We start from the raw sequence: 24,252 nt of genomic DNA, 5'->3' as shown, positions 1-24,252 counted from the left end.
CAATGCGGAATATTTAAATACAGCAGTTTCCATGAGGGAAAGTGTGAGTGCAAATTTAGAAATATTTTCTAGATAATTTAAATAGAAATGCAATGCATCTCATCATAGCTGGGAAAGCACCAGCTGACTGGTATGCCTGTTCAATCTGCTAACCAAGGACTGCTAACTGTTGATGGGCAACTTGAGGGCTCCTGATCTCCCTTTTTATAGTTGTTTATCTTTAAACCAGACTTGGACCAGACAGTCCTCAAGCAGAGCACGCCTCTGAGAGCCCTTTAAAACAGAGGACAGTCCTCTGTAAAGTAAAAACAGACACCTGACCACTCTGTCACACAGGTCCATACAAAGGCACAAAGGAGACAGGTGAGCAGGTAAGAAAGACGAGATGTCCCAGGGGAATCTGTGCAGAGTGGATGAAAGAAAGAGGACAGAGTATGCTGTGTATTTTGAACCAGCAACTGGAAGAATGATTATATATAGAATCATAGAGTTGGAAGGGGCCCCAATCTAGTCCACCTCTGCAATGCAGGAATCTCAGCTAAAGCATCCATGACAGATGGCCATCCAACCTCTCCTTAAAAATCTCCAAGGAAGGAGAAAGCCTCCCAAGGGAGACCATGTAGAGGAATAAACATGCACATACAAAATACACTATAATTAAAGTACATAAATATATATATACAGTGGTACCTCGGTTTACGAACTTAATCCGTTCCGGAAGTCTGTTCTTAAAGCGAAATCGAATGATTGGAAGACTCGTTTTGTTAGAAGTCTTTTTTATTTAAGTGTTTAATTAAGTATTAATTAGGAAGATTAATTTTTTTATGTACGTAAATTTGCTTTTTCTTCTTTCTTTTTTCTGTATTTTCTTTTCTTTTTTCTTAATTGTTTTTTAATTTTCTTTTTGTAGTATGAGATTGTAAATTCTTTGTATAAATGTGTAATTTAAATTAATAAAGATTATTAAAATATATATATATAAACCGAAACCATTCTTAAACCGAGGCACGCTTTCCCAATGAGGCCTCCCGCCACTGGTGCCCTTCCACCATCCGGCTTCCGTTCGTAGACCGAGGTAAAGTTCGCAAACCAGGACACTACTTCCAGGTTTGCGGAGTTATTGTACTGAATAGTTTGTAAATAGGGATGTTCTTAAACCGAGGTACCACTGTATATACAACAAAAGAACCCCATTAAAATATTAAAAAGTAAACATCCATTATTAAAATAGGTGATAAAATTCCATTAGATAAGCACAGCAATTAAAGCAGTAATTAGAGTCAAGAGGTCAAGGGAATGCCTGTGTAAACAGGTGCATCTTCAAATAATAGATTAAGAGTGTTTGCCTGACATTGAAGCAAAATCAGGGTAGGTGCCAGTCAAGTCTCCATGGGGAGTTAACCATACTTGGGGCATGATTACGGTTGTGCTGCTCTTTACAACCGACTTGCTTTCTCCCACAAAGACCAGCAGAGGCGTGTGGCACAAAGCAAGTTGGCTCCTCCGGTTGACAAGCGGAGTGCAAGCTTACCCCAACCCTTGCTGCCTCCCTTTGCTTTCTCCTGTGTACCTTTTCTCTCCCTGAACCTCACCGGCAAAACCATGAGCATGTGAACAGGAAGCATTTGAAAATCTAACAAGTGGATATAGCAGTATGCAAAGCCAGGTTGACAGGCCAAGACAGGGGTGGCTAATTTGTGGCCCTCCAGATGCTGCTGAACTTCCTCTCAGCCAAAGCCAGTTTGGCCAACAGCAGCAATGACGGGCATTGAAGCCCAACAACATCTGCAGAGCAACAGGTTAGTTGCCCCAGGGCTAAAAGCAAGGGTCCTTACTGATCCTCCATATGGACTGCTCTCATGCATAATGAAAACTATAGAATCAATATTTTCCAAGCTTGTGAAAAGAAATAATTGACTGCTAGCCTTAAGAACAAAACAAACAATGGGAACATTTTTAGTGACAAGCCACCAGGACCCTTGTTCCCGAAGGGTCACAACGGACAGCTGCCAACAACCCAAGACTGTCATGTATTTGCATTTAAAAAGAGCACTTTGAAGCTCCCTTTGTTTCTCTACTCCAGAGAGACGACAGTCTTGAGAATGTACTTTATTCCTCTCCTCCGGACAGTCTGCTTATAGATCCAAACATCTATAAGCAACTGCTCTGTATAACACTGCAACACAGCTACTGACTGCAATACTCTGTGCAAACGGTTGAAACCCACAAAAATCTAGGAAGAATGTTCTGGAGAGCATGGGGAAAGTGGTGGGACTACAAATCAGCCCCGTGCCGTGACAGCCAGGGAAGTGGCTGAGGCCTGTCAGTTACGAAAAGGCAACTGCAGGAGTCCATAAAACACTCTACAGACTCCCATGAAACACAATGTTGGCTAGACAGCATTAATATAGTATGTTAATATTCTCCAAACCGTGGCGTTTCATAGGGATGGTGGAGTAGCAAGCACACCAGTATAAAAATTCACAGTTGCATAGAGGACTCCAGTGACAGATGAACAGATGGCAACACCTAAGCTCATAAATAGACAAATATGTATTTCCCTCGATTTCTTCAGAATGTATATTCAAACCTTCTTACAACAATAAAATATACATACTGTACAATAAAACCCATTAAACAACCATCACAAAATACCAACATCTTCAAAACAAAACAATCTAAATACCAACAAGTAAAGCCCAGCGACTCATAAAAACCTCTTTAGCTCCAGCCAACATGACCAACAGCCCCTCAAGTCTCAGTGTGTTAATGCATTATCATATGTGGTGGGATTGTAATGTAATTTAAAAATTTTGGGAAATGATATACAACGAATTGAAGAAAATGTTCCATTTAACATTGGTTTAAAAACCTGAAGCATTTTTGTTAGGGATTGTAGGGAAAGATCTGCCAAAAAAGGTGAAAACCATCTTCATGTATGCGACAACGGCCGCGAGAGTTCTAATAGCACAAGGATGGAAGACTGAAGAAACCCCAACTAAAGAATCATGGCAAGAAAAATTGATGGACTATGCAAAACTGGCAAAACTGACATATAAGCTGCGGGACAAATATAACTGTGACTTTAAAGATGAATGGGAACCCTTTACGAAGTATTTGAAGATGCAACAAAGCGAACTGGACTCCTTGGCTCACTTTGAATAAACATTCACAAACTTTTATTGATAATAATAAGCTAAATAGTTTGAGGATCTATACAACTTTGTAACATGAAGAACAGCATTCTCAGAGAAACCAAGGACTGGAACTGAAGGAAGCTGGGGGGCTGGGTGGTTTTGTGGGGGAGGGGGAAGGGAGGAAAAATAGGGGGGAAATAAGGATGATATGTTTTAGGATAATATGTTTTGTTTTAATTTTGAATAATTTTTTTTAAAAAAACGCACAACAACAATAAAATATACATACTGTACAATAAAACCCATTAAACAACCATCACAAAATACCAACATCTTCAAAACAAAACAATCTAAATACCAACAAGAAAAGCTCAGCAACTCATAAAAACTCTTTAGCTCCAGCCAACATGACCAACAGCCCCTCAAGTCTCAGTGTGTTAATGCAAATTAGAATATATGCATTTGGAAATAACGTTTCTCCCATTTGTTAATTTCCCCTGCTGCTGTCACAGAATTTATGTGATTTCATGGTTTCGCTCATAACACTGTCAAAACAACTTAAACAGCACACACTCCACATCAAGCGGCATGGCGCAGCAACAGGCTTTGCAGAGAGCAAAATATAGATCTGGTCCTAAATACGCCAGCCAAACATCTTTTAAACTCAAGCATAATGAATTAATAGGGTATTTCCCCAGGCCTGAGAAATGAAAACTGTGTGCTGCTGAGGTTTAAAAAACTGTTTCTCATGGTTCAGACCACTTGACTTTGCATGCTGTTATTTCGGTTACTGAAGTCACAGATTGCCTATAGATCATATGTTGGCATAGTGGTGATGGAGCATGAAACCTCACTTAACTCCCACTTACACTTCCTACTACAACTTCTCCACTGAAATTCCACCAGGCACACTGACCACATTCTTACCACCATGCCTTTGGCTTTTCCTGTCTCATATAGAATAATCCTGGCCAGCTGCATTTTAGAAGGGGGAAAAAAATCTAAAATATATGACAGAGGTGTCATATATGCAGACATGTTTTGTGAGGGTGGGGCTGGTGGAGTAGCAAACATACCAGCATAAAATTTGGATTTGAAAAGGTTTTTTTATTGATGATCAATGTACTGGCTTTCACTTGGGTCTGCACTTCCTCAGGAAACATCAAACCTTATTGGAGAGTTTGTATTTAATGGCCTTTCGGTGTTGCTTCTGCAGTGCACTAGTTAAAACGCCCTGCTGAATAAAAATGACCTTCTACCAATCCATATCTGCATTGCCAGATTCTGCATGTTCTACAGAGGGTTTTAAATCATTATCAGTAAATACAGTGTGTGTGAGAGAGAACTAAATGTGTATAAACTAGATGTGTGTACATATCTAAATACAGTACAAATGCCTGCTGTCAAGGATTCAGTAGGGACTAAAGTGTGGAACATGGAAAGAAAATGAAATGTAATACTTGGGTCAACATCTACTTCATCATTATTCAGAAGGGATTTGATAGGGATACTAAAGGCTATAGTAAATCACGCATTACCTGTGGAAGAGCATGCCTGGAATAAAGTAAGCAATTTAACTGAACAGTCTGAAATGAAGCAATTGTGTTTATGTTTGCTTTGTAGAAACTGATGCATTTCTTGTCTTAATTATTCCAAATACCCTACTGTAATTAAGCCAAAGTACCCGCAGTTGAAGTAATCAAATTTCTCTCCCCTCGTGTTGTTTCCTTGTGTCTATTTTAGCAAGGAAGCCCCCAGGAGGAGGAACCTGTCGAGAAGTGCTATATAATAAAGACATAATGCAAAATCAATAAACCTAACTAATATCAAAGTTCTGATTACAGTATTCTGATTCTGGAGTAATTCCTCAGCACAGCATGTTTTTTGGTGGTATGCCAGAATACTACCTGGGCATGATATTGTGGACTACTACTACTCCCTGTGCAAGAGCTACTTCTGACACTCAGAAGAAAGTATTTTTACTGCCAAACTAAACGCTTGACTGATTGCACATTATGAAGATTAGAGCTGGTAGAACTCTATAGCTGAAGACCTTCTACTATAAAACTCTGCATGTTCACCACCACTCCCAATGGGCACAACGGGCGAGATTCACTCAAAGAATCCCATTAGCAGAAACGGTGTGCATTTGGGCTTCTGCTTAAGCCCGCGGCCTTTCTCACTCCTCCTCTCCCTGCAGGATCAGCAAATTCCAGGGTGTCCTGGTTCATACTTTTTGAAATATGGCAGCCGTAAAGTGGAGGGGCTTCCACTGACAGGACTCATTAGATGAAACCTGCCCACAATTTTTATTATAAATCAAAGCATTAAATACTATTTTATGCAAGTTGTACTGGATGTTTGGTGCAGCACTTGATTTCTGATTTACAGACCTCTTTGTGCTAGTGTGTCTTTCTTCCTGAATACCTCTTCCAGTGATATTTCAGCACAAAAGTCTTTGGATTATAGTAGGTGGCAAAAGTACACTTGGTTTGGGCACAAATTGCAGCATCAGAAATATGCAGTTGTGTAGCTCAATGCAAACTTTCAAGCATGGCAGAAATAATCACTATCAAAAAAGGCAAAGCACATTTCAAATGTTTGGCAGGGAATGTATGTTCTTCCAAGTACAAATTGCTGTGTTCTGCCAAGTAGTGCTACCTCTTATCATCTGCAGACTTGCACTTATTTAGAAGAGATATTGTACTATTTCCACTGCTGCCTCTTTAGCTACATAGAGTGAGCTGTGAACTCCTAACATTCTCTATAGTATTCAATACCCTCATTAATTTGACCAGCACCTACCATTTATAGGCTTTTAATCTGCTGCTCTTGACTCAGAAAAAAGTGGTATGTTTTTAATCATAAGCAGCAGCAGATTGTTCTACGGAAAGCATTTATGTGAACAAGAGGAGCATGTGACATTTCAAAAGTTACAGGAGAATCTAGGATCCATCCGTGTGACAACATAAAACGATCGCCATATGGAATCAGGAAGAAAACTTGGTCTCAGTCTAGTATTATATAACAATCGAAGAAAGAGTCAGTGCAGAACGAGGGCCACCTCCTCATGGCGAAACCCCACCTTTCTGTGATAAGAACAGGAGAGTCCAATGGGCAGGGCCAAGGAGATGGCTCCGGTCTGCTCAGCCTTTAACCTCCCTGCTGGGCAACAACTAAGTGGGAAGAAGCCAGAGGATGAACTCCAACCACAGAATCCAGATCTTCAGACATGTACCACAACAATTTAGGATCACATCACTTTATTTGCTAATTTAAAAAACTTATCTCCCTATTGCCTGCCTGCCTCGCTGCACTTCCAGTGCCTTTGCATCATGCAATGTGGCTTGAAGCAGTTAAAAACTCAATGTCACTAGTAGTATGTGTAAATGGGCCTGAACTAAAGACATGCCTGTATAGACTCAGCCTTCTTTTTTTAAAGCACAAAACAAAATTGGGGCTTGTGTTGAAAAAAGGGCTGCATTTCATTAACATTTCCCGCTCCCCACCCCACACCCACAAAATGGCTTTCCACTTTTTATTGGGATCTTTAGAATAAAATTGTATATAAACTAAGAGAAGTTCAGCCGTGTGTGTGTGAGAGAGAGAGAGTGTGAGTGTGTGTGTCTGTGTGTGGTAACAATTGGCCTAGGTTTGCTGCTGTTTCTTTTTATATGGACCTCGGTGCTTTAGATTTTCTCTGCTTTCTCTACACACATTCTGTTTTGAATAGTGAAAGCAATCTCTTGGCTTGAAAATAAAATGTATGCATCTCTCAAAGTGGCCTGGTTCATAGTTTACTGAAACAGTGATGCATAGCTATGGATGCTAGAGAGAAGCCACAATATCACATAATAAACGGGGGGGGGGGGACGCAAAATGACAACGCTGTGCAAACTATCCTAAAGAGCAATCCTAAATAAACATGTATAGCTGGAAAATTTACATATTTTTATCATTGCATGTAGACCAATTCCGTGAATGAGACCTGAAAGATGAGAATTTCCTCTCCATTTATCCCACCCCCAATTTTGACTGCAAACAAGAAAGAAGGCTAAATGATTTTGTCATGAATGCTACAGAAAAATCTATTCCCCACTAGCTTACATTTGCTTATACCTTTCACTTTGCAACAGTTATTTTTCTACATTTTGAAACAATAAAAGGCCTACTATAATCAATCATTCCCATGGCCCATACAAGCCCATGGTTCTGTCTCTTACCTGTGATCTGACTCTGTCCTTGTGGATTAAAAGGGCTTGGTGCAGAGTTCAGAGAGGGCCGTGGGCTCTGAGTCGGGACCCCTACTCTCATACTGGGATGAGGAATGCGCCCTAAATCACTGAGGCGCTCAGAGAACAAACTAGGTTTAGAGTCATCAAGCTTCTGTCTGTGCCCTGGAAACAGCAAATCATAAAATAAAAGTGTTGTTAGCATGACTGAACAATGTAGTATTAATTTTATTTTATTTTACTGCAAGGACCAAAGAACTTTTAGCTTTAACCTGGAACTGGTGCAAGGAGTGGACTACAGACTCTTTCACCCGTCACAATAACCCTACATGGGATATACTTGTGTCATTTTCCTTATACATAAGTAAATCGCTTACATGAGCACAAGAATGTTGCATGTGGACGTAAGAACTCTGTGGATCAAGCCAAAGGCCCGTCTAATCCGGGATCCTGTTCTTACAGTGGCCAACTAGATTCCTATGGGGAATCCACAAGCAGGAACAGGGTGACAAGGAGCTCTCCTTGCTTGTGAGGCCCAGGAACTGATATTCAAGGCAATACTGCCTCTGACAGGTGAGGCACAACATAAGCATCATGACCAGAAGTCATTCATAGCCTTATCCTCCAGGAACTTCTTTGATCCTCTTCTAAAGTCATGGAGGTCACGTTGGTTGCAGGAGGAAATTTTATAATTCTTATTTATTTACAGTACTTCTACTTTATGCACTGTGTACTTTCTCTAATCCTGAATCTTCCAACTTTCAGCTTCATTGGATCGCCCTGGGTTGTAGTATTACGAGAGAGAGAGAGAGAGAGAGAGAGAGAGAGAGAGAGAGAGAGATGGTCCCTGTCGACTTTCTCCATACACAACAATGCATCATTTTATAGGCCTAGAGCTTGTCCTCATTTTACTCACTTTTTTCCAAACTAGAAAGACCCAAATGTTTGAGGGGAGCCAAGCAGCACTGCACACTATTCCGAGTGTGGTCCTGCCACAGATTAGCATAATGACACCATGACATTGGCAGTTTAATTTTCAATCTCTTTCGTAATAATCCCTAACATGGAATTCTCCATTTCTGCAGCAGGATCAACATCTTCATCAAGCTGTATCAATCACTGCCAGTTGAGACCCCAGGAGGATATAAGTGAAATTAAAGGTAAAGGTAAAGGTACCCCTGCCCGTACCGGCCAGTCTTGACAGACTCTAGGGTTGTGCGCTCATCTCACTCTAGAGGCCGGGAGCCAGCGCTGTCCGCAGACACTTCCGGGTCACGTGGCCAGCGTGACAAAGTTACTCTGGCGAGCCAGAGCCGCACACGGAAACGCCTTTTACCTTCCCGCTGATAAGCGGTCCCTATTTATCTACTTGCACCCTGGGGTGCTTTCGAACTGCTAGGTTGGCAGGCGCTGGGACCAAACGACGGGAGTCAAACCGCCGACCATGCGATTGGCAAGTCCTAGGCACTGAGGTTTTACTCACAGCGCCACCTGCATCATAAGTGAAATTAGGGTCACTTTATCCTTGCTTACATGGGTTTGAATTTTCCATTTTAAAGCCCACACACCCAATTTGGGGAGATCCTTTTTTTTAGACCTTTTAATAAGTGCTTTTTCTTTAACCACCTTTAACAATTTGGTGTCATCAGCAAGCCTGGACGCCTCACTTTTCACCCCTAACTGTAGACAATTAATGAACAAGTTAAAAAGCACATGTCTCAATACTGATCCTTAGGGGACTTCATTTTCTACATCCTTCCATTGGAAGAACTGCACTTTTATTCCTACTTGCTGCTTCCTGCTCCTTAACCAGTTAACCATGACTGCTAAGCTTACTCTGAGTCTTTGGTGAGGTATTTTGTCAAAAGCTTTTTGAAAGACTAAGTCTTTAATAATGCTTCTCACTGGTTTTCCTGGAACAGATATTAAGCTAACCAGGCTGTAATTTCCTAGATCTAATCTGAAGTCCTTTTTAGTACTCATATATATATATATATATATATATATATATATATAGGCTGATCTTATGGATAAGTTACTTTTTTGTTAGAAGATCGGCAATTTAACATAGCTTTCTTTAGTGGGTACAATCTGGACCCAGTGATTGTCAGTTTGAAATTAGTCCATAAGGCCACTAACGTCATCTCTTGTCCCCACTAATTGCCTCAGTTCCTGCCCTGCGTCTTCTATTGTGAGAATGCATGTAAAAAATTCAATCAGCTCCCCTGACAGTTAAGCCCAGTCACGGACAACTCTGGGGTTGCAGCACTCATCTCGCTTTCCTCCTTTAGCACACCTTTGACACCCTTTCTCATCCAAAGATCCAGCCACCTCTCTTCTTTGGTTTTGGTTGGTTGGTTGGTTGGTTGGTTGGTTTTCAAACCCCTTTTTGCTGCTTGTGTTTCTTTTACCACAGTTTGTGTTCTTTTTTGGAAAAGACTTCCATATTATCAAAGAAGACTTCTTGCCTCCAACAGCTCCTTTGACTGTACTCAGTAATCAAGCTGGCATCCTCTTGGTCCTGGCAGCACCTTTCTTGATCTGCGATATACATGCGTGCTGAGCTTCTTTTATTGTGGCTTTGGACAATCTCTATAAAGAGATATGACCCTCTTCACTTTCCTCTTTTGAAGTCAAATATGACTGTTACATTTTCTTGGCAATTGTCCTCTTACATATATCTTGGATTTCATAGCATTATTTTCACTGTTCTCAATCAGTTCAACATTTACATCTTGCACCAGTTCCTGGGTGACACTTAAGATTAAATCCAATCGTTCCAGAGCACAGTCACACAGGGTATTTAGACATTTTGCTTCTTTGAGACTTAAACACACCAGTATATGAGACAGCCATTGAAGTCAATTCCCATTTCACCCTGGACATTTTCATCAGGAGGATGATACAGTATGTTGTCCATACTAAACTACTTCTGTGGCCCACCAGCACCACCCACATCGTCTGTGGATGAGAAAGAATCCTTCTAGGTTCTATATCCTCCAGTAGGCGCTTCCCTGCCCTTCCTAGGGAGCTTTTGTCTGGAGATAACCATGTCTCACTGGTTCTCTCCATTCCACTCTATGCCCTCTATATCTATTCCATCTTTTAAAGCCAAGCACTCCAGTTCACCCATCTTGGATCAGAGGCTTCTAGGATCAGTTTATAAACATTTATATATGGTGTCTCTCTCCAAATGTCTTTGATGCATGCGCTTGACCCTACGGTGCTTCAGCCTTCCTGAACTGATATCATGTCCCTCTGCACTCTCAGGGTCCAGTTCTACCTATCCCCCATTTGAACAAGCACAAACATTTTCACCCTCATCCCTAGAGATGATTTGTTCCTGCTCTGGAGGGTAGGACCCGAACCAATGACTTCAAGTTACAAGAAAGGAGATTCCAACTAAACATCAGAGAGAACTTTCTGACTGCAAGAGCACGAGACTCCTCCAGCAGAGGCTGGATGGTGATTTGTCATGTATGATTCAGTTAAGAACTTGCACTGATTCCTTTCTCCTTTCTCTCTGCTTGGGATGCTGCATGCAGGAAGTAGGAAGGATGAAGAAGCCTTCTCCATACCCAGGCTAGGGTGTGTAGCAGCTTACCAGGCTGAAACCCACCCTAGCTTAATGAGCAGACAAGATCCTGAGCTGCACCATGCAGAGGCTCTGCACAGGTAAAAAAAAGGTAAAGGTAAAGGACCCCGGACAGTTGAGTCCAGTCGTGAACGACTCTGGGGTTGCGACGCTCATCTTGCTCTACAGGCCGAGGGAGCCGACATTTGTCCACAGACAGTTTTTCCGGGTCATGTGGCCAGCAGGACTAAGCCGCTTCTGGAGAAACCAGAGCAGCGCACGGAAATGCCATTTACCTTCCTGCTGGAGTGGAACCTTTTTATATACTTGCACTTTGACGTGCTTTCGAACTGCTAGGTTGGCAGGAGGGGACCAAACAATGGGAGCTCACTCCATTGCGGGGATTCGAACCGCCGACCTTCTGATCGGCAAACCCAAGGCTCAGTAGTTTACACCACAGCGCCACCTGTGTCCCCTGCTCTGCACAGGCACAACAGGTTAATAGAGCTTGACTCTCACCGAAGACGCATCCATTTTTCTACTTGTCTCATGCTTTCTATGTGCAGGTCTGAGCAGTTGTTCCTTTGCTCCACCACTTCCCCCCAGAAAACCCACTCTTTAGCCCTGAATCAGAGTAAACGTCAATCCAAAGAAAACCTGATTGACATTTGCTCTGATTCAACAGTAAAGACCGGGTTTTCCCTTGGGGAAAGTGGCAGGGCAAGGGGATTTCACAGTACAACAAGAAAAGGTTTGTATCACTGCTTATAAACATAGAACCCAAACCATTACTGAATTGTTAGGCTACTTAACAAATCTCACATGCTGGTCAAAATTCTGAAAACTCATAAATGTTGCCACTTCTTCTCTACAGAAGCACAATATATAAGAGATGCATGTAGAAGCACAGGATTGCAGAGTTGGAAGTCCAACTACCTGTAATGCAGGAATCTCAGCTAAACATCCATGACAAGATGGCCACCCAACCCCTGCTTAAAAACCTCCAAGGAAGAAGAGTCCACCACCTGCCAAGTTGGAATCTCCTGAGGCAAACCCCAAAATGGTACAGCCCCTCCCCGACAGGGAAGAAGGGGTGATGGAAGCTCTACATCAGAAACAAGGAGGGGAAGAAAGTTTGACAACAGGATCGGCCGCCCCGGTGGATCCTGCTGCATCACCTTGCCTCATAAGCCCTGCTAGCACCCAACTTATCAATGCTCAAAAGGTATTTAGGGAGAATGCTCCTTGTACAGGCAGAGAACAAGGAGTTTGATGTAAAGTGAGGCCATTCAAATAAATTCTGGAAGTTTGCAAAATTGATGTATTGAGCATTCTACCTTAGGAATTTAAACTACTTTCCTTCCTCAGTAGAATTTTTAATGAAAACTTTATTTTCTTCTTCTTAGAAAGGGGGACTGGTGAAGAAATGCATAAAAACCAAACCCAAGTGTAGTTGGGTCCAAGTGTAGTTAAGTGGCGAGAAGCTATACACACAAAGATACTATAAAATGATTTCTCAATTGGCTTTTAATGAGATTGTAATAGTGGTTTCATTAATACTGTAAGTTCTCAATTAATTCTATTCAATATTCTTTCTCTGTGTACGTACCTAAGTTAGATATTTCTCCTTCCCACTTTTTACTGGCTTCTAGTTACAGTGGAACTCTCTTCAGCATAGAAATCTATATAAATGTTGCACTCATTGATATGAAATCCATGCTTAAATATGAAGTTAATGTTCCCAAATCCTTCCTTCAGAATCCCAAAACTCTTCACAAAATATGAAGCAAACCGGGCTACCCTGCCAGTGCCATCACTGCCCTTCCCTCTTTCCCTACACCTTTACTCCAAACCTTGGCCTTAAACTGGTTAATGATATGTTGCCATTACTATAATGAATCCATAACTCTCAAAATTACTATGCTGCTTCCAAAATTCTCCTGCACTAAAGAACTGGGTATAAAACCTGAGAGAGAGGGAGGGAGATAAACAAGAGATCTCAGAGGAGCAACAGTGGTGCCCAGCAACTGAATTCTTAGTATTCATAGGAGGACCAGCAGCCCAGTTTCATCATTATATAATAGGATAAAAACTGTTTGCCAGTTGCCATTGGATTAGCTACTGGGATGTTACAGACTGTCCACAGCTATTCAAACAGATGAGGTTAGACAACTGTTTTTTCCAACATTAATGATTATATAAAAATGTGCCCACACATCATGAAAATGCTCACTTTCACTACCTGTAGACAGGGTATCACTGGAAGATCTTCCCAAACTAAGATGGTTCATTCCTCCCCAACTGCCAGCCTCCTAATACCTTCTGTCTTGGCCCAAGCCTCTTAAAACAGTCCAGAGGGCAGAGCTTACAGATACCTCTATGTGTGTGTGAAAGGAGAAATCCGCCTCCTGTGCAAATGGGGGGAATAGAGAGAATTTGAGGTCAGGCTGTGCTAAGAAAGACACAACAAACTCTATCTCCTGGTGGTACAAAACAGGGATGAGTAGTAGAAACTGCTGTAAATCCACTGGAGAAGAAGGCTTGGACTTCACACATTAACTCTTCTTGCTTCGGTGCTTCTCCCTACGAAAAATTTGTTGCCATGATGACATGATGTGTGTAGGAAATGGGAAGTCAGTTTGACTGGGTAAAAACACTTTGCAAAGAGTGTACAAATAAGGTGGATTCTGTGCACATGGGAGTTCAGTCACTTCTGAGGAAGCTTGAGAGCAAAGTGCTATGATGCAGCAGGATCATCTGGACACAAGGTGAAGGAGCAGAGAACTTTGGGAAGGATAGCCATATATAGCAGGGTAATGAATACAGCATGCCGTCCTAATAAAGGAATTGTCTACACCAAAATTCACGGTGAGTAATCAAGTGTGGAGTCGAATCTGATTTACATCACAATCCTAACCATTTTTACGTACACAGATAGGTAGCTGTGTTGGTCTGTCATAGTCAAAACAAAAAAATTCCTTCCAGTAGCACCTTAAAGACCAACTAAGTTAGTTCTTGGTATGAGCTTTCGTGTGCATGCACACTTCTTTCAGTGTATCTGAAGAAGTGTGCATGCACACAAAAGCTCATACCAAGAACTAACTTAGTTGGTCTTTAAGGTGCTACTGGAAGGAATTTTTTCATTTTTACGTAGATGCATGTCCCTCTAAGTTCCATGGGAACTGTTCTCTATTAAGCATGTTTAGGATTTCACCCTTAAGTCCACAGCTGTCCAGAATCAAGTAATATCTTGAAGTGATGTAGGAACCATTGGGTTTTGATCAATTTTCACTACTTGGAAGAGGAGCAATGTTTATATTGAAATTTCACATGTTACAAAAGCACTCAATAAAAACAAGATAATTATGTGGTCACAATCATCTTGTCTGCTTTTCATGTTTCCAATTCAATTTCCAAAGAGCGAAGTCACACATTTCCCTTGTGGTGACAAGTCTTGGCACAAACACAGGCACACCTCATGCATCTTGCCAGACTGGAAATGCCTGACTCCTCCTTTTGCAGGGTCAGCCGGCAGTGTTAAAAATAGGTGTGCAACCCATTCTTACTTCTGCTTTCTTTATGATGGGGATGGGCAACTGTAGTCCTCCAGATGTTGCGGGACTACAACTCCCATTATCCATGGCCACTGGCCAAGCTGGTTGCGGCTAGCAGGAACTGGAGTCCAACATCATCTGGTGGGCCATAGGTTAGAGACGGAACCTAATTCACTCCGGCTTCATGTGTATTGACTAAGCCCCTCTCCTTTCCATTTTACCAGGCAGCCAAAGTAGCACATTTTTTTTACAGGGTTAACATAGGTGTTCATGTTTTCTTGCTTGCTTGCACAACAGCACAAAGCTGCAGCATTAGTGAGAATGTGCATTTGCAAACTTTTCTCCAGGACTGAGAAATAAAAATAGTTTATAAAAAGAAGACCTGTGAGGGTGGCAGGCAAAGGAGAAAATCATTAGAACAGGGATGGAAACCATACCAAAAAAGCCTGGACACAGCTTTGGGGTTTTTGGCAAGGAATGTTGCACTGCTATGTAATACACATGCAAAACACATGGTTCAAATAGAATTTGGCAGCAGTTAAAGGAGCAGACAGTAAGATGCAATGGTAGAGCCAGTCTGCAAAGCTACCATTGCACAAGTCTAGAAAGCTATAGGCCGCAGTGAAGACAAGCCCTAGGTTATATTTTTATCAGGAAATTATTGCAGGTGATAGATTCATAAGCAAATATAGCATACATGGGGGTGGGGTGGTGGAGGAAATACAAATGCTTTATCTGAAGAAATCTCATCCTGTCTTATGTAAAAGGTGTAGGTGTCTTTTAAGTTCCTAATCTAGTGCACTTTTACAATATGCAGAGAAAGTGGTTAGAGAGAAGCACTTCTTTCACTAGAGAAAACCTTTTCTCTCACAATACAAGAATCCAGCATTATCCAATGAGGCTAAATGGTAAAAGATTTGGGTCAGACAAGAGCAAGAACTTCTTTACACAGCACATAGTTAAACTACATGCCATATGGCCTGATTTTCCTGGACATTACCAGGTGAAAGTGACGTCTGGGGAAAATTTCCAGAAGGCGATGGTTTGTCCTGGATCTTTGGCAAGTAAACCAAAAAATCTCATTTTTTTGAGGGGGAAAGCTAAACGACTTTCAGGTTTTCCTAATAATACGAGGACATGGAGGAGTCATGATCACTGCATTCTCTCTCCAGGATCCAAGGTGCACCTTTGAGCACTGAACATTGGGGAACAGCAGTTAGCAGAGCGCCCCGTGTGCTCCGTCTTTCTTGTGGCTTCCCATCTTTCTCTGGAAGTCGGATGCTGGATTAAAGAGAGCTAATCCCCAGGGCTTTTCTTAGGTTACAAAAATAACCATAAAGAATTGTTATCAAGTACAAATGGGAAATACAGGTGACTATTCTCTGTCAGATGAGCTTTTATCTTCTGGGTAGCTTCTATGTTGCAGATTTTTAAAAAATTACCCTCAAAGCAATTTGTCCTGCCCTACTATAACAACACGACACTGAAGGCCAACCTTGCCAAGAAGTTACAGAGAAAATTATTAAGTATGGAGAGGAGCGGGGGGGGGGGGTGAGGCATATTCCTGTGTGCGCTGCCATCATATTACTATGGCCCTGACCAGCCAAACTACTAACTGTGGGCCCTCTTAATAGCAAGAATTCACGGTGGCTAAAACCACTTTCCCTTTCAGGTCTCGTGAGGGTGGTTCACTCAGTCACACATTTATGATGTACAAAAGTAAAAGGTCCACTTCTTAAAGCTGCAAAATGCAACTAAATTTGAAACATCTTTGGATTTGAACCTCTTTGCCTTTGGCTCAAGGAGAGCAGCCTGCAAAGGAACTCCAAAGAGTTTGTCACCAGGAAAGGGGGAAATAGCTCCATATGACTGAGAGCTCCTCTGGTTCTCAGCCAATTCCTCTTTGCAGTTCCACTGAAGATCACAATTCATGCTCCCAGGAGGACTGTATCAATAAAACATCAGACAACTGGACTGCTGTAAACAAAATCTCTGATTGGTGTGGGAACATTGGGCTCCAGTATCAATTGATCTTCCACATTAAATGGTAGATGCCTCAGTTAGCCCTTGAGGAGGTGTGTGAATTATCTGGCCCCTTTCACCCCACCCCCACCCCCCGCTTATTTTAAGAAAGCACTGGAGTACAACCATTTTGACCAAAGCTTTGAGGAAGGCATCTATTGGAAACAGCCTGTTGTCCCTGATACCTGAATGGGCTTCTCTTTCTTTCCCCGAAAACTATTCTGTTTTACATTTGGACTCTATGGTCACTTTGCACAAAGGATCTGCACCTCTGCCCTGCCCCCCCCCCGCCGCCCCCCGCAATCCTGAGCTGAAGGCAACTGCCTAAGCTTCTCAGGACAGACTACCAGCAGATGGGGTGAGCTAGGTCTGCTCAATGCCATCTGCAATTCACCTATATGCCAAAACTAAAATAAGGATCTACACCCAGAAAGAGGTGGGTAAAGGAAAGCTGCAACTGAGACATATCTTAGTGTCTACTGCACAGCGAATAGTGGCTCTAGAGGCCAGCCCAGAACTTATAATTTGCTTGCATTTCTCCTTTGCCCGTCTTTCATCTATGTTATTAGTGTATCCTTTCCCTATTGGCATAAGTAGCTCTGGGGGGGGGGGACTGTGGTGTGCCTGTTGCAGAAGTGCTGTCTCAACAGTGGCTCATAGCTCCCAGTCACACGGGGCAGCACACAGTACAATCTGTAATGCAGAACTGTCTGCTTTCCCTCCAGCTAGCCATGCTCCCACACTTTTGAGGATTTGCAAAAACTGTGTTTTGCCCTAAGTTCTGGACTTAGTGCAATGAAGGCATCTGAACATGCTTGAAATCTCCACTGCCAAAAAGAACTCTGCACATGAGCAGTCGCGTGTTACATTTGCTTCAGGATGCGAATGGAGCTCCGGAACGGACCCCATTCGCATCCAGAGGTACCACTGCACATGCTTCTAGCTGGGGAGGGCGGGGTATAAATAAATTATTATTATTATTATTATTATTATTATTATTATTAACTACCATCCCAAACATACCAAGCAATCCATTGTACATACCCAGGTCCTACGTTATAGCCGCATCTGTTCCAACTCTACAGACAGAGACTCTCACCTAAGAGATCTACAGCAAACCTTTTTAGAACTAAAATATCTGCCTGATGAAGTTAAACAACACAACAACAGAGCCCGACTGATGTCCAATGAGAAATTGCTGCAAGACAGACCCAAAAAAGAAAGTAACAGAATACCACTATTAATCACATACAGCTCCCAAGTTAAAACAGTTCAATGCATCATCAGAGATCTACAACCTCTCCTAGACAATGACAGCTCTCTTTCTCAAGCTCTGGAAGACCTTTCATTGCCTACAGACAGCCACCCTATCTCAAACAACTCCTCACCCACAATAATACAACAACCAGACTTAACATGGACACTGGTACCAGAGCCTGCAATAAACCCAGATGCCAACTTTGCTGCCACATACACCCGGACAACACCATTACTAGCCACAACAACATCAAACATACCATCTTAGGACTATTTAATTGCTCATCTTCTACCATTGTGTATGCCATCAAATGCCAACAGTGCCCTTCAGCTCTCTATACCTGACAAACAGGCCAAACCCTACGCCAAAGGATAAATGTACATAAATCTGACATCAGGAATCACAAAGCAGAGAAACCAGTAGAGGAACGCTTCAGTCTCCCAGGACATTCTATACAAGATCTCAAAGTAGATGTCTTATTACAAAAGAATTTCAGAAATAGACTGGAAAGAGAAGTTGCTGAATTGCAACTTATTGCCAAACTTAAAACCATGGGGAGACCTGGTCTGAATAGAGACATTGGATTCTTATCTCATTATACATGATAAAGCTATTTTTAGCCACCTCACCCCTTGCTTTTTCCTGTAAGACCAATTGCAGTTGTTGACAGTCGTCAACAGGTTTACCACACCTATCAGCCAAACACCCATGCCCACCACCCTTCTGAGTAATACCCCTCCCCACCCTCTCACTGTATATAGGGGTCTGGTGACTTCTGAAGAAGTGTGCATGCACACAAAAGCTCATACCAATAACAAACTTAGTTGGTCTCTAAGGTGCTACTGGAGGGATTTTTTTTATTTTGTTAAGACATCTGTATGACATTGTAAACAAAATAGTCTTCCCCCATCCTATCCCTAAATCAGAAAATCCGATGGAAGAGTTGCACTATTTCCCTGGTTGTAAATGGTCTGTGGTGCTACTATTCTCATGAGTTATGGGCCTGCACAGATTGCTCTGGCTCAAGGGTGAGGAACCCTTGGCCTTCCAAATGTTGCCGGACCATAACTCCCATAACCCTTGGCCATTGGCCATATTGCCACATCCTGAGAGCTACAGCTTTTCTCCATCCCTGCTCTAGCCATTTTCTTCTCTATGGTCTGTCTTTCCCTTCTAGTAATTAGCTTTAGCCCTTCCCTTTCCTAAAAGGATTGTCTTATTATCCATTTTTTTCTCCCTCCTTTCCTCCTTTTTAAAGGAAGTTTTTGGAGAACTACACCTAAGGTATTTGCAGTGGCAGTTTGTTGTGATGCCAGTAAGTGATGTTATTACCACTGCACCAGGACCAGGCAATTCATCTTTCGCTCTTGAATTTCATGCAATACATCATATCAGAAGGATTCTGCTCCAAATCAACCACCTAGCTTAATTTTGAAGAGAAAAATAAGTGCGTCATAAATCAACTGCAATCAACAAAGAGTAAGTTAGTGCCTCCCTAACAGGGTTCCATAGGGACGCAGGTGGCGCTGTGGGTTAAAGCCTCAGCGCCTAGGGCTTGCCGATCGAAAGGTCAGCGGTTCGAATCCCTGCTGCGGGGTGCGCTCCCGCTGCTCGGTCCCAGCGCCTGCCAACCTAGCAGTTCGAAAGCACCTCCGGGTGCAAGTAGATAAATAGGGACCGCTTACCAGCGGGAAGGTAAACGGCGTTTCCGTGTGCGGCTCTGGCTCGCCAGAGCAGCGATGTCACGCTGGCCACGTGACCCGGAAGTGTCTCCGGACAGCGCTGGCCCCTGGCCTCTTAAGTGAGATGGGCGCACAACCCCAGAGTCTGGCATGACTGGCCCCTACGGGCAGGGGTACCTTTACCTTTACCTTTAACAGGGTTCCAGAAACAAGGCAGAAAAAAGAGCTACTGTTTATTAAACCCATACTAATATAAATGTTTGTTTATGATAAACTGTTGCTCTCCTTGTTAGTTTCCCTGTGGAACCCCTCTTGGTGAGCCAGACTATTCAAGGTTGCTGTTTTTATTTTAAAGTCAACAAAACATAGCCAAACCATTTTTATCACAGAAAACAGAAATCTTGGAGTCCTTCCAGTCTATTGGGTAGACATAATTATGAGAAGAAATATATAATCTACCCAAGAGACATAATTACATAATTAAGCCCTAGGCTCTATGTAAGAAAAGTTCTTACAATTCTCCAAACCAGGCGCTGCATAGGCCTCATAACTTTTACTCACTTACTGAAATAAGGGGGAATATGTTGGTTTTTAAAGAGCCCAGGGCCGAGTTTCTGCTACAGATGGTATCATTCTAGTAGGAGAGTAAGGACATTTCCCTACATAATCGGGGCGGGGAGGAGAGGGAGGCGAACTGGCAGAAACCAGTCCCAAACTGGGGGGGGGGGGCTAAATAAATTGCCCTTTTTATATTAAAAAACCCACCCATTTTTGCACCACTTGCCTCTTTCTTCGGGACTACAATTGTCTGGTGAAAGTTTTCAGTGCAGTTCTACTTCCCAAATACCCCCAATTCATCCTGCAAACCTGCTGGACATTATTTGCCAATGAGGAATCAAGGGCTCTGATAGGTGGCAGTTTCGGGACCAAGCGCCCCATCGCATCACTTATTGTCAGGGCAGAGGAGGAATGGAGGAGACTGCCTGCCCCTTCCAGAGAAGAGGGAGACAACGGGGCTTTGAGGGAGGTCACAGCTCAGAGGCAGATGAGGGGAACAGCTGGGAAATAATGGGAGAGGGAGAGGAAGCCCCCAGGGGTTGGCAGCTGACAGACACAGTGCCTTTAGAAAGCAGGATGGATAAAAATCTATGATTTTTTAAAAAAAAAATCTGATTTTTTTTCTATTTAAATTGGATTTTTAAAATAAAATGCTTTTGGAGGAAAAATCTTTCTAAAGATAGTTTTCTATTTAAGTTACATTATAGTCCAAAGGCTATTCATCAGGAAATAAGGATTTGTTTTAAGTTTTTCATGTGTGCTAAAACTCAGTCTAAGGTTTTTTTAAAAGAAATGTTTAACCACATCAGTTAACAAACATGGATACATATGCTATAATGTTATTGTTTTGGTTAAATAAATTATTTAAATTATTATTAAGGAAATGCTTATTTTTCTCCTTCCAATAAAGTACAGCAGAAAAGTTGCCCAAATATAGAGTTAACTTATTAAATCTCACAATAATTTCATAATTATATGTCAATGTATTTCTAATAGTATAACCAAATCAGTAATTTTTGATATAACTGTAAAAACTACTTTGAAAATTTATTATTCCAAAAATGAAACCTTCATCTGGTTGTAAATATTAAGATTATACCAGCATGAATGAGTCTTTCTGTTTAAAAAAGATTTAAATCAAGTCTTACTGGCTAGTGATTTAAATCGTGATTTAAATTGATTTTATTTAAATCAAATCCACTCTGTTAGACAGCATTCCAACCCCCTTTCAGAACCTGGAGAGCCTTGAAAGTAGGAGAGCAAAGAGCCCCAAGGCAGAGGGCACTTGTCAGCCCTCGTAGGGATGACTCATGAGGAAGTGGGAGAGATGGAGGGGGTGGAGAGTCACTTGGGACAACGCCATTATTCGAAGAGACTATGTTCCAAGCCTCTCTACAAGTATGGTCAGTAGCTTTTCCTTGTCTTTGTATGATCCTGGCAACTGGCCTTGGGAGTTCGTTACAGCCACCTGACACTTATTTAGGTGAAAAAGATAAAGGACCCCAGATGGTTAATGGGGTTGCGATGCTCATCTCGCTTTCAGACCAAGGGAGCCGGCGTTTGTCCACAGACGGCTTTCTGGGTCACGTGGCCAGCAGGACTAAACCGCTTCTAGCACAAGACACTATGACGGAAGGGAGAGCACACAGAAATGCCGTTTACCTTCCCACCGCAGCAGTGCCTATTTATCTGCTTGCACTGGTGCGCTTTCGAACTGCTAGATTGGCGAGAGCTGGGACAGCAAGAGGAGCTCATTCCATTGAGCTGATTTGAACCGCCAAACTTCTGACACGCAAGCCCAAGAGGCTCAGTGGTTTAGACCACAGGGCCACCCATGTCCCTTATTTACCTTATTTATTTGCCTAGCTACCTAGCTACCTTATTTAGTTATCACTTATTTACCACACATTAAACATGTTTGGTCCAGATGGTATCATATTGAGCTTTACTGTATATAGAATTCCACTGGCTTGCTCTCTATCCCTCAATATCACGGTAATGTTGTTCCAAACACCAAGCACTCCGACAACACTACTTTCATTGGTGACATTCATTAGAGGTAGAAAGTACAAATGGAAGTTGTTATGATTTTTGCTTACGGTAATAGCAGGAGTAATACCACGACCATACATTGTTCTGTACTTTTATTTTCATGCTGTTAATCCAACGTAGGTCCAATGAAGCGGATTCCCAACTTAAGGAATCCAACAAATGAGTTTCACTCATTTGTTTCTGAACTGAAAAGAAGAAAGGAGGAGGGGAGGCAGAAGGGTGGTTTGGGGGGAACTTCCTGGAAATGTTTTGCCATTTGCAAGTTCGTTTCTCCTTCATTGCTTCTTTTCTACCTGTAAGACTTCATTGACGTCTGGTGTTCTCAGTGACATTTTACTTTGCTTTCTTTGTTGCTCAAGTCCAGGCCCAGCCTTCATGAAGCTGCTGCTCCAAACAGGGTCAGCCAGGGCTGAAACATGCTGTGGACTGAGCCCACCCTTCTCCTCTGGCTCAGTTTTCCTTGCAGTGCATGAATGTGAGCCACCTGCCATTTTAAATTGTCCCCAAATCCCCAAATACATAGGGGCATTCTGGAAACTGAAAATAGGAGGCAGCTTCCTACCATAGGGCACAGCCATAGTGCTAAGTTTGCTGAGCGCCCGTGTTGATGTCAGGGAGTACTGTAGATATACTGTAAGCAAGCTCACCAAAATTGTACTTTGTTTTGCCCCCCTCCCCCCATGTAATGCTACCTGTAATTTCAGCTGTTTCTGGAAGACAGAGGTTGGCTGTCTAATGATGTCAGTGGAAGAGGCAAAGTGGGTGGCATCACTGTGCACAATAACTTCGTTATCCCTTAGTAGGAAAAAGTGTGTTCACCATAATGTGCAAAAAGAATGCACCTGCGCCCATCTCACTGAGCATACCTACAGCAGTGGGTAGTCACAATTTGCATCATATTAGTTTTGTTTAATTGATCTGCAAACTGCATTGGGTCTTTGTTATAGAGAAGAGCAGGTAAAAAAAACATTTTAAATGCATAATTTACAGGAGAAGGCAGTCAACCTGAACTTCAAAGCCAGAGGGAAGACTTTTGGGAAGTTATTTCTTTCCACTTCAATAGGCCTATTTAATAGAACAACATTATTCTCACAAGAATGCTTGCATTTTCTCTCTTGCGTACACAGTTACTATTTTTATTTACCTTGATCTCTTTCTTTTTCCCTTTAAATGAAAGTACCACTGTGAGTTTGCAAAAAAGCCCAATCAAGACAATTATTTACTATTGTTAAAAAGCTGAAGAAACAACTTATACAACATCATGCAATTCCCAGTCTCTAGCTTAATTCCTTTGATGTATTGTAGTATCTAAGCAACTCCCATCCTTAAGCCCCTTCCTCTTGCCTCTCAATGTTTAGGGAAGTGAGGTTATAGAACAATTGCAAAGCCACATAGGTTTTCATTATGGCTTCATCAATTTATTATCATTATGCAATCGATCTAAAAAATGGCAGTCCTTTAAAAAAAGAAAAACCTGCAGTGAACACACCAATCTCTTTAGCCTAGTCTTGCTACACTGTGTTGCGATACATATCAGAGGATGGGGAGTTGGGAAGGCAAGTGAAGAAAATCTCTTGCTTAAACTGGAATACCTCCAATTCCCAGCAGAATGAGACAGTTCTCTTAACGCTTGCGAAACATGATAACTTTGAAGGAATGAAGAGTGAGCGAGAAATGTAAACACAACCATTATAACAGATTTGAGATACTTATTTTTAATCCAGTCTAAGACCCTTCCAATTGTATAGTGCTTTGGAATCCTTTTATTGTCAAACATCAATAAGGTGCATTTTAATTTCTTTCCAAAATCACTGTGGTTAAACTGGAGGCACTGAAGAAACAACAGTTAAACAGAGTAAGGAATGGGTGGATGTGTGCATCTGCATTGCCTATTTCAGCAGGCAGCTTTCTTGAATGTGTTCCTAACCATGAGATAGATTTTCAGCTGTTTTAAACTCTTAAGCAAGTTATGGTTCTAAAACACTCATAATCACTAAAAATATTCAGGCAGTAAAGAAATCTGGAAATGAAGAAGAGAAGAAGAAATGCAATTTCCTTCAGTTTTGATGTGCTTGGAAACAATACAGAAAATAAAGTGGTTATCTGAAGACTCTGAAGGTTCAGCTCAGGAATCAGGACCTCTGCAGCAGAACAGCACTTTACCCACATAATGCCAGAGTTTA

At 42.0% G+C, this 24,252-nt stretch overlaps 1 protein-coding gene across 10 annotated transcripts in view; it reads right to left on the bottom strand.

Moving 5' to 3' along the window:
* Positions 1-24,252, bottom strand: part of RUNX2 (RUNX family transcription factor 2) — a gene marked incomplete at its 5' end in the record, with an annotated part of 221,344 nt that overhangs the window by 78,520 nt on the left and 118,572 nt on the right. For 7 of the 10 annotated variants that reach the window (XM_081906271.1, XM_081906273.1, XM_081906274.1 and 4 more), the window contains one exon: positions 7,361-7,534. The exons of the other annotated variants lie outside the window; for them this stretch is intronic. In XM_081906271.1, the coding sequence (XP_081762397.1) occupies positions 7,361-7,534 (174 nt within the window). The remainder of the gene's footprint in view (positions 1-7,360; positions 7,535-24,252) is intronic. 10 annotated transcript variants of the gene reach the window in all.

This window comes from Podarcis melisellensis (genome assembly GCF_964234715.1).
Source record: "Podarcis melisellensis genome assembly, chromosome: 3".
NCBI lineage: Eukaryota > Metazoa > Chordata > Lepidosauria > Squamata > Lacertidae > Podarcis > Podarcis melisellensis.
This window is presented reverse-complemented; position numbering and strand designations above follow the sequence as displayed.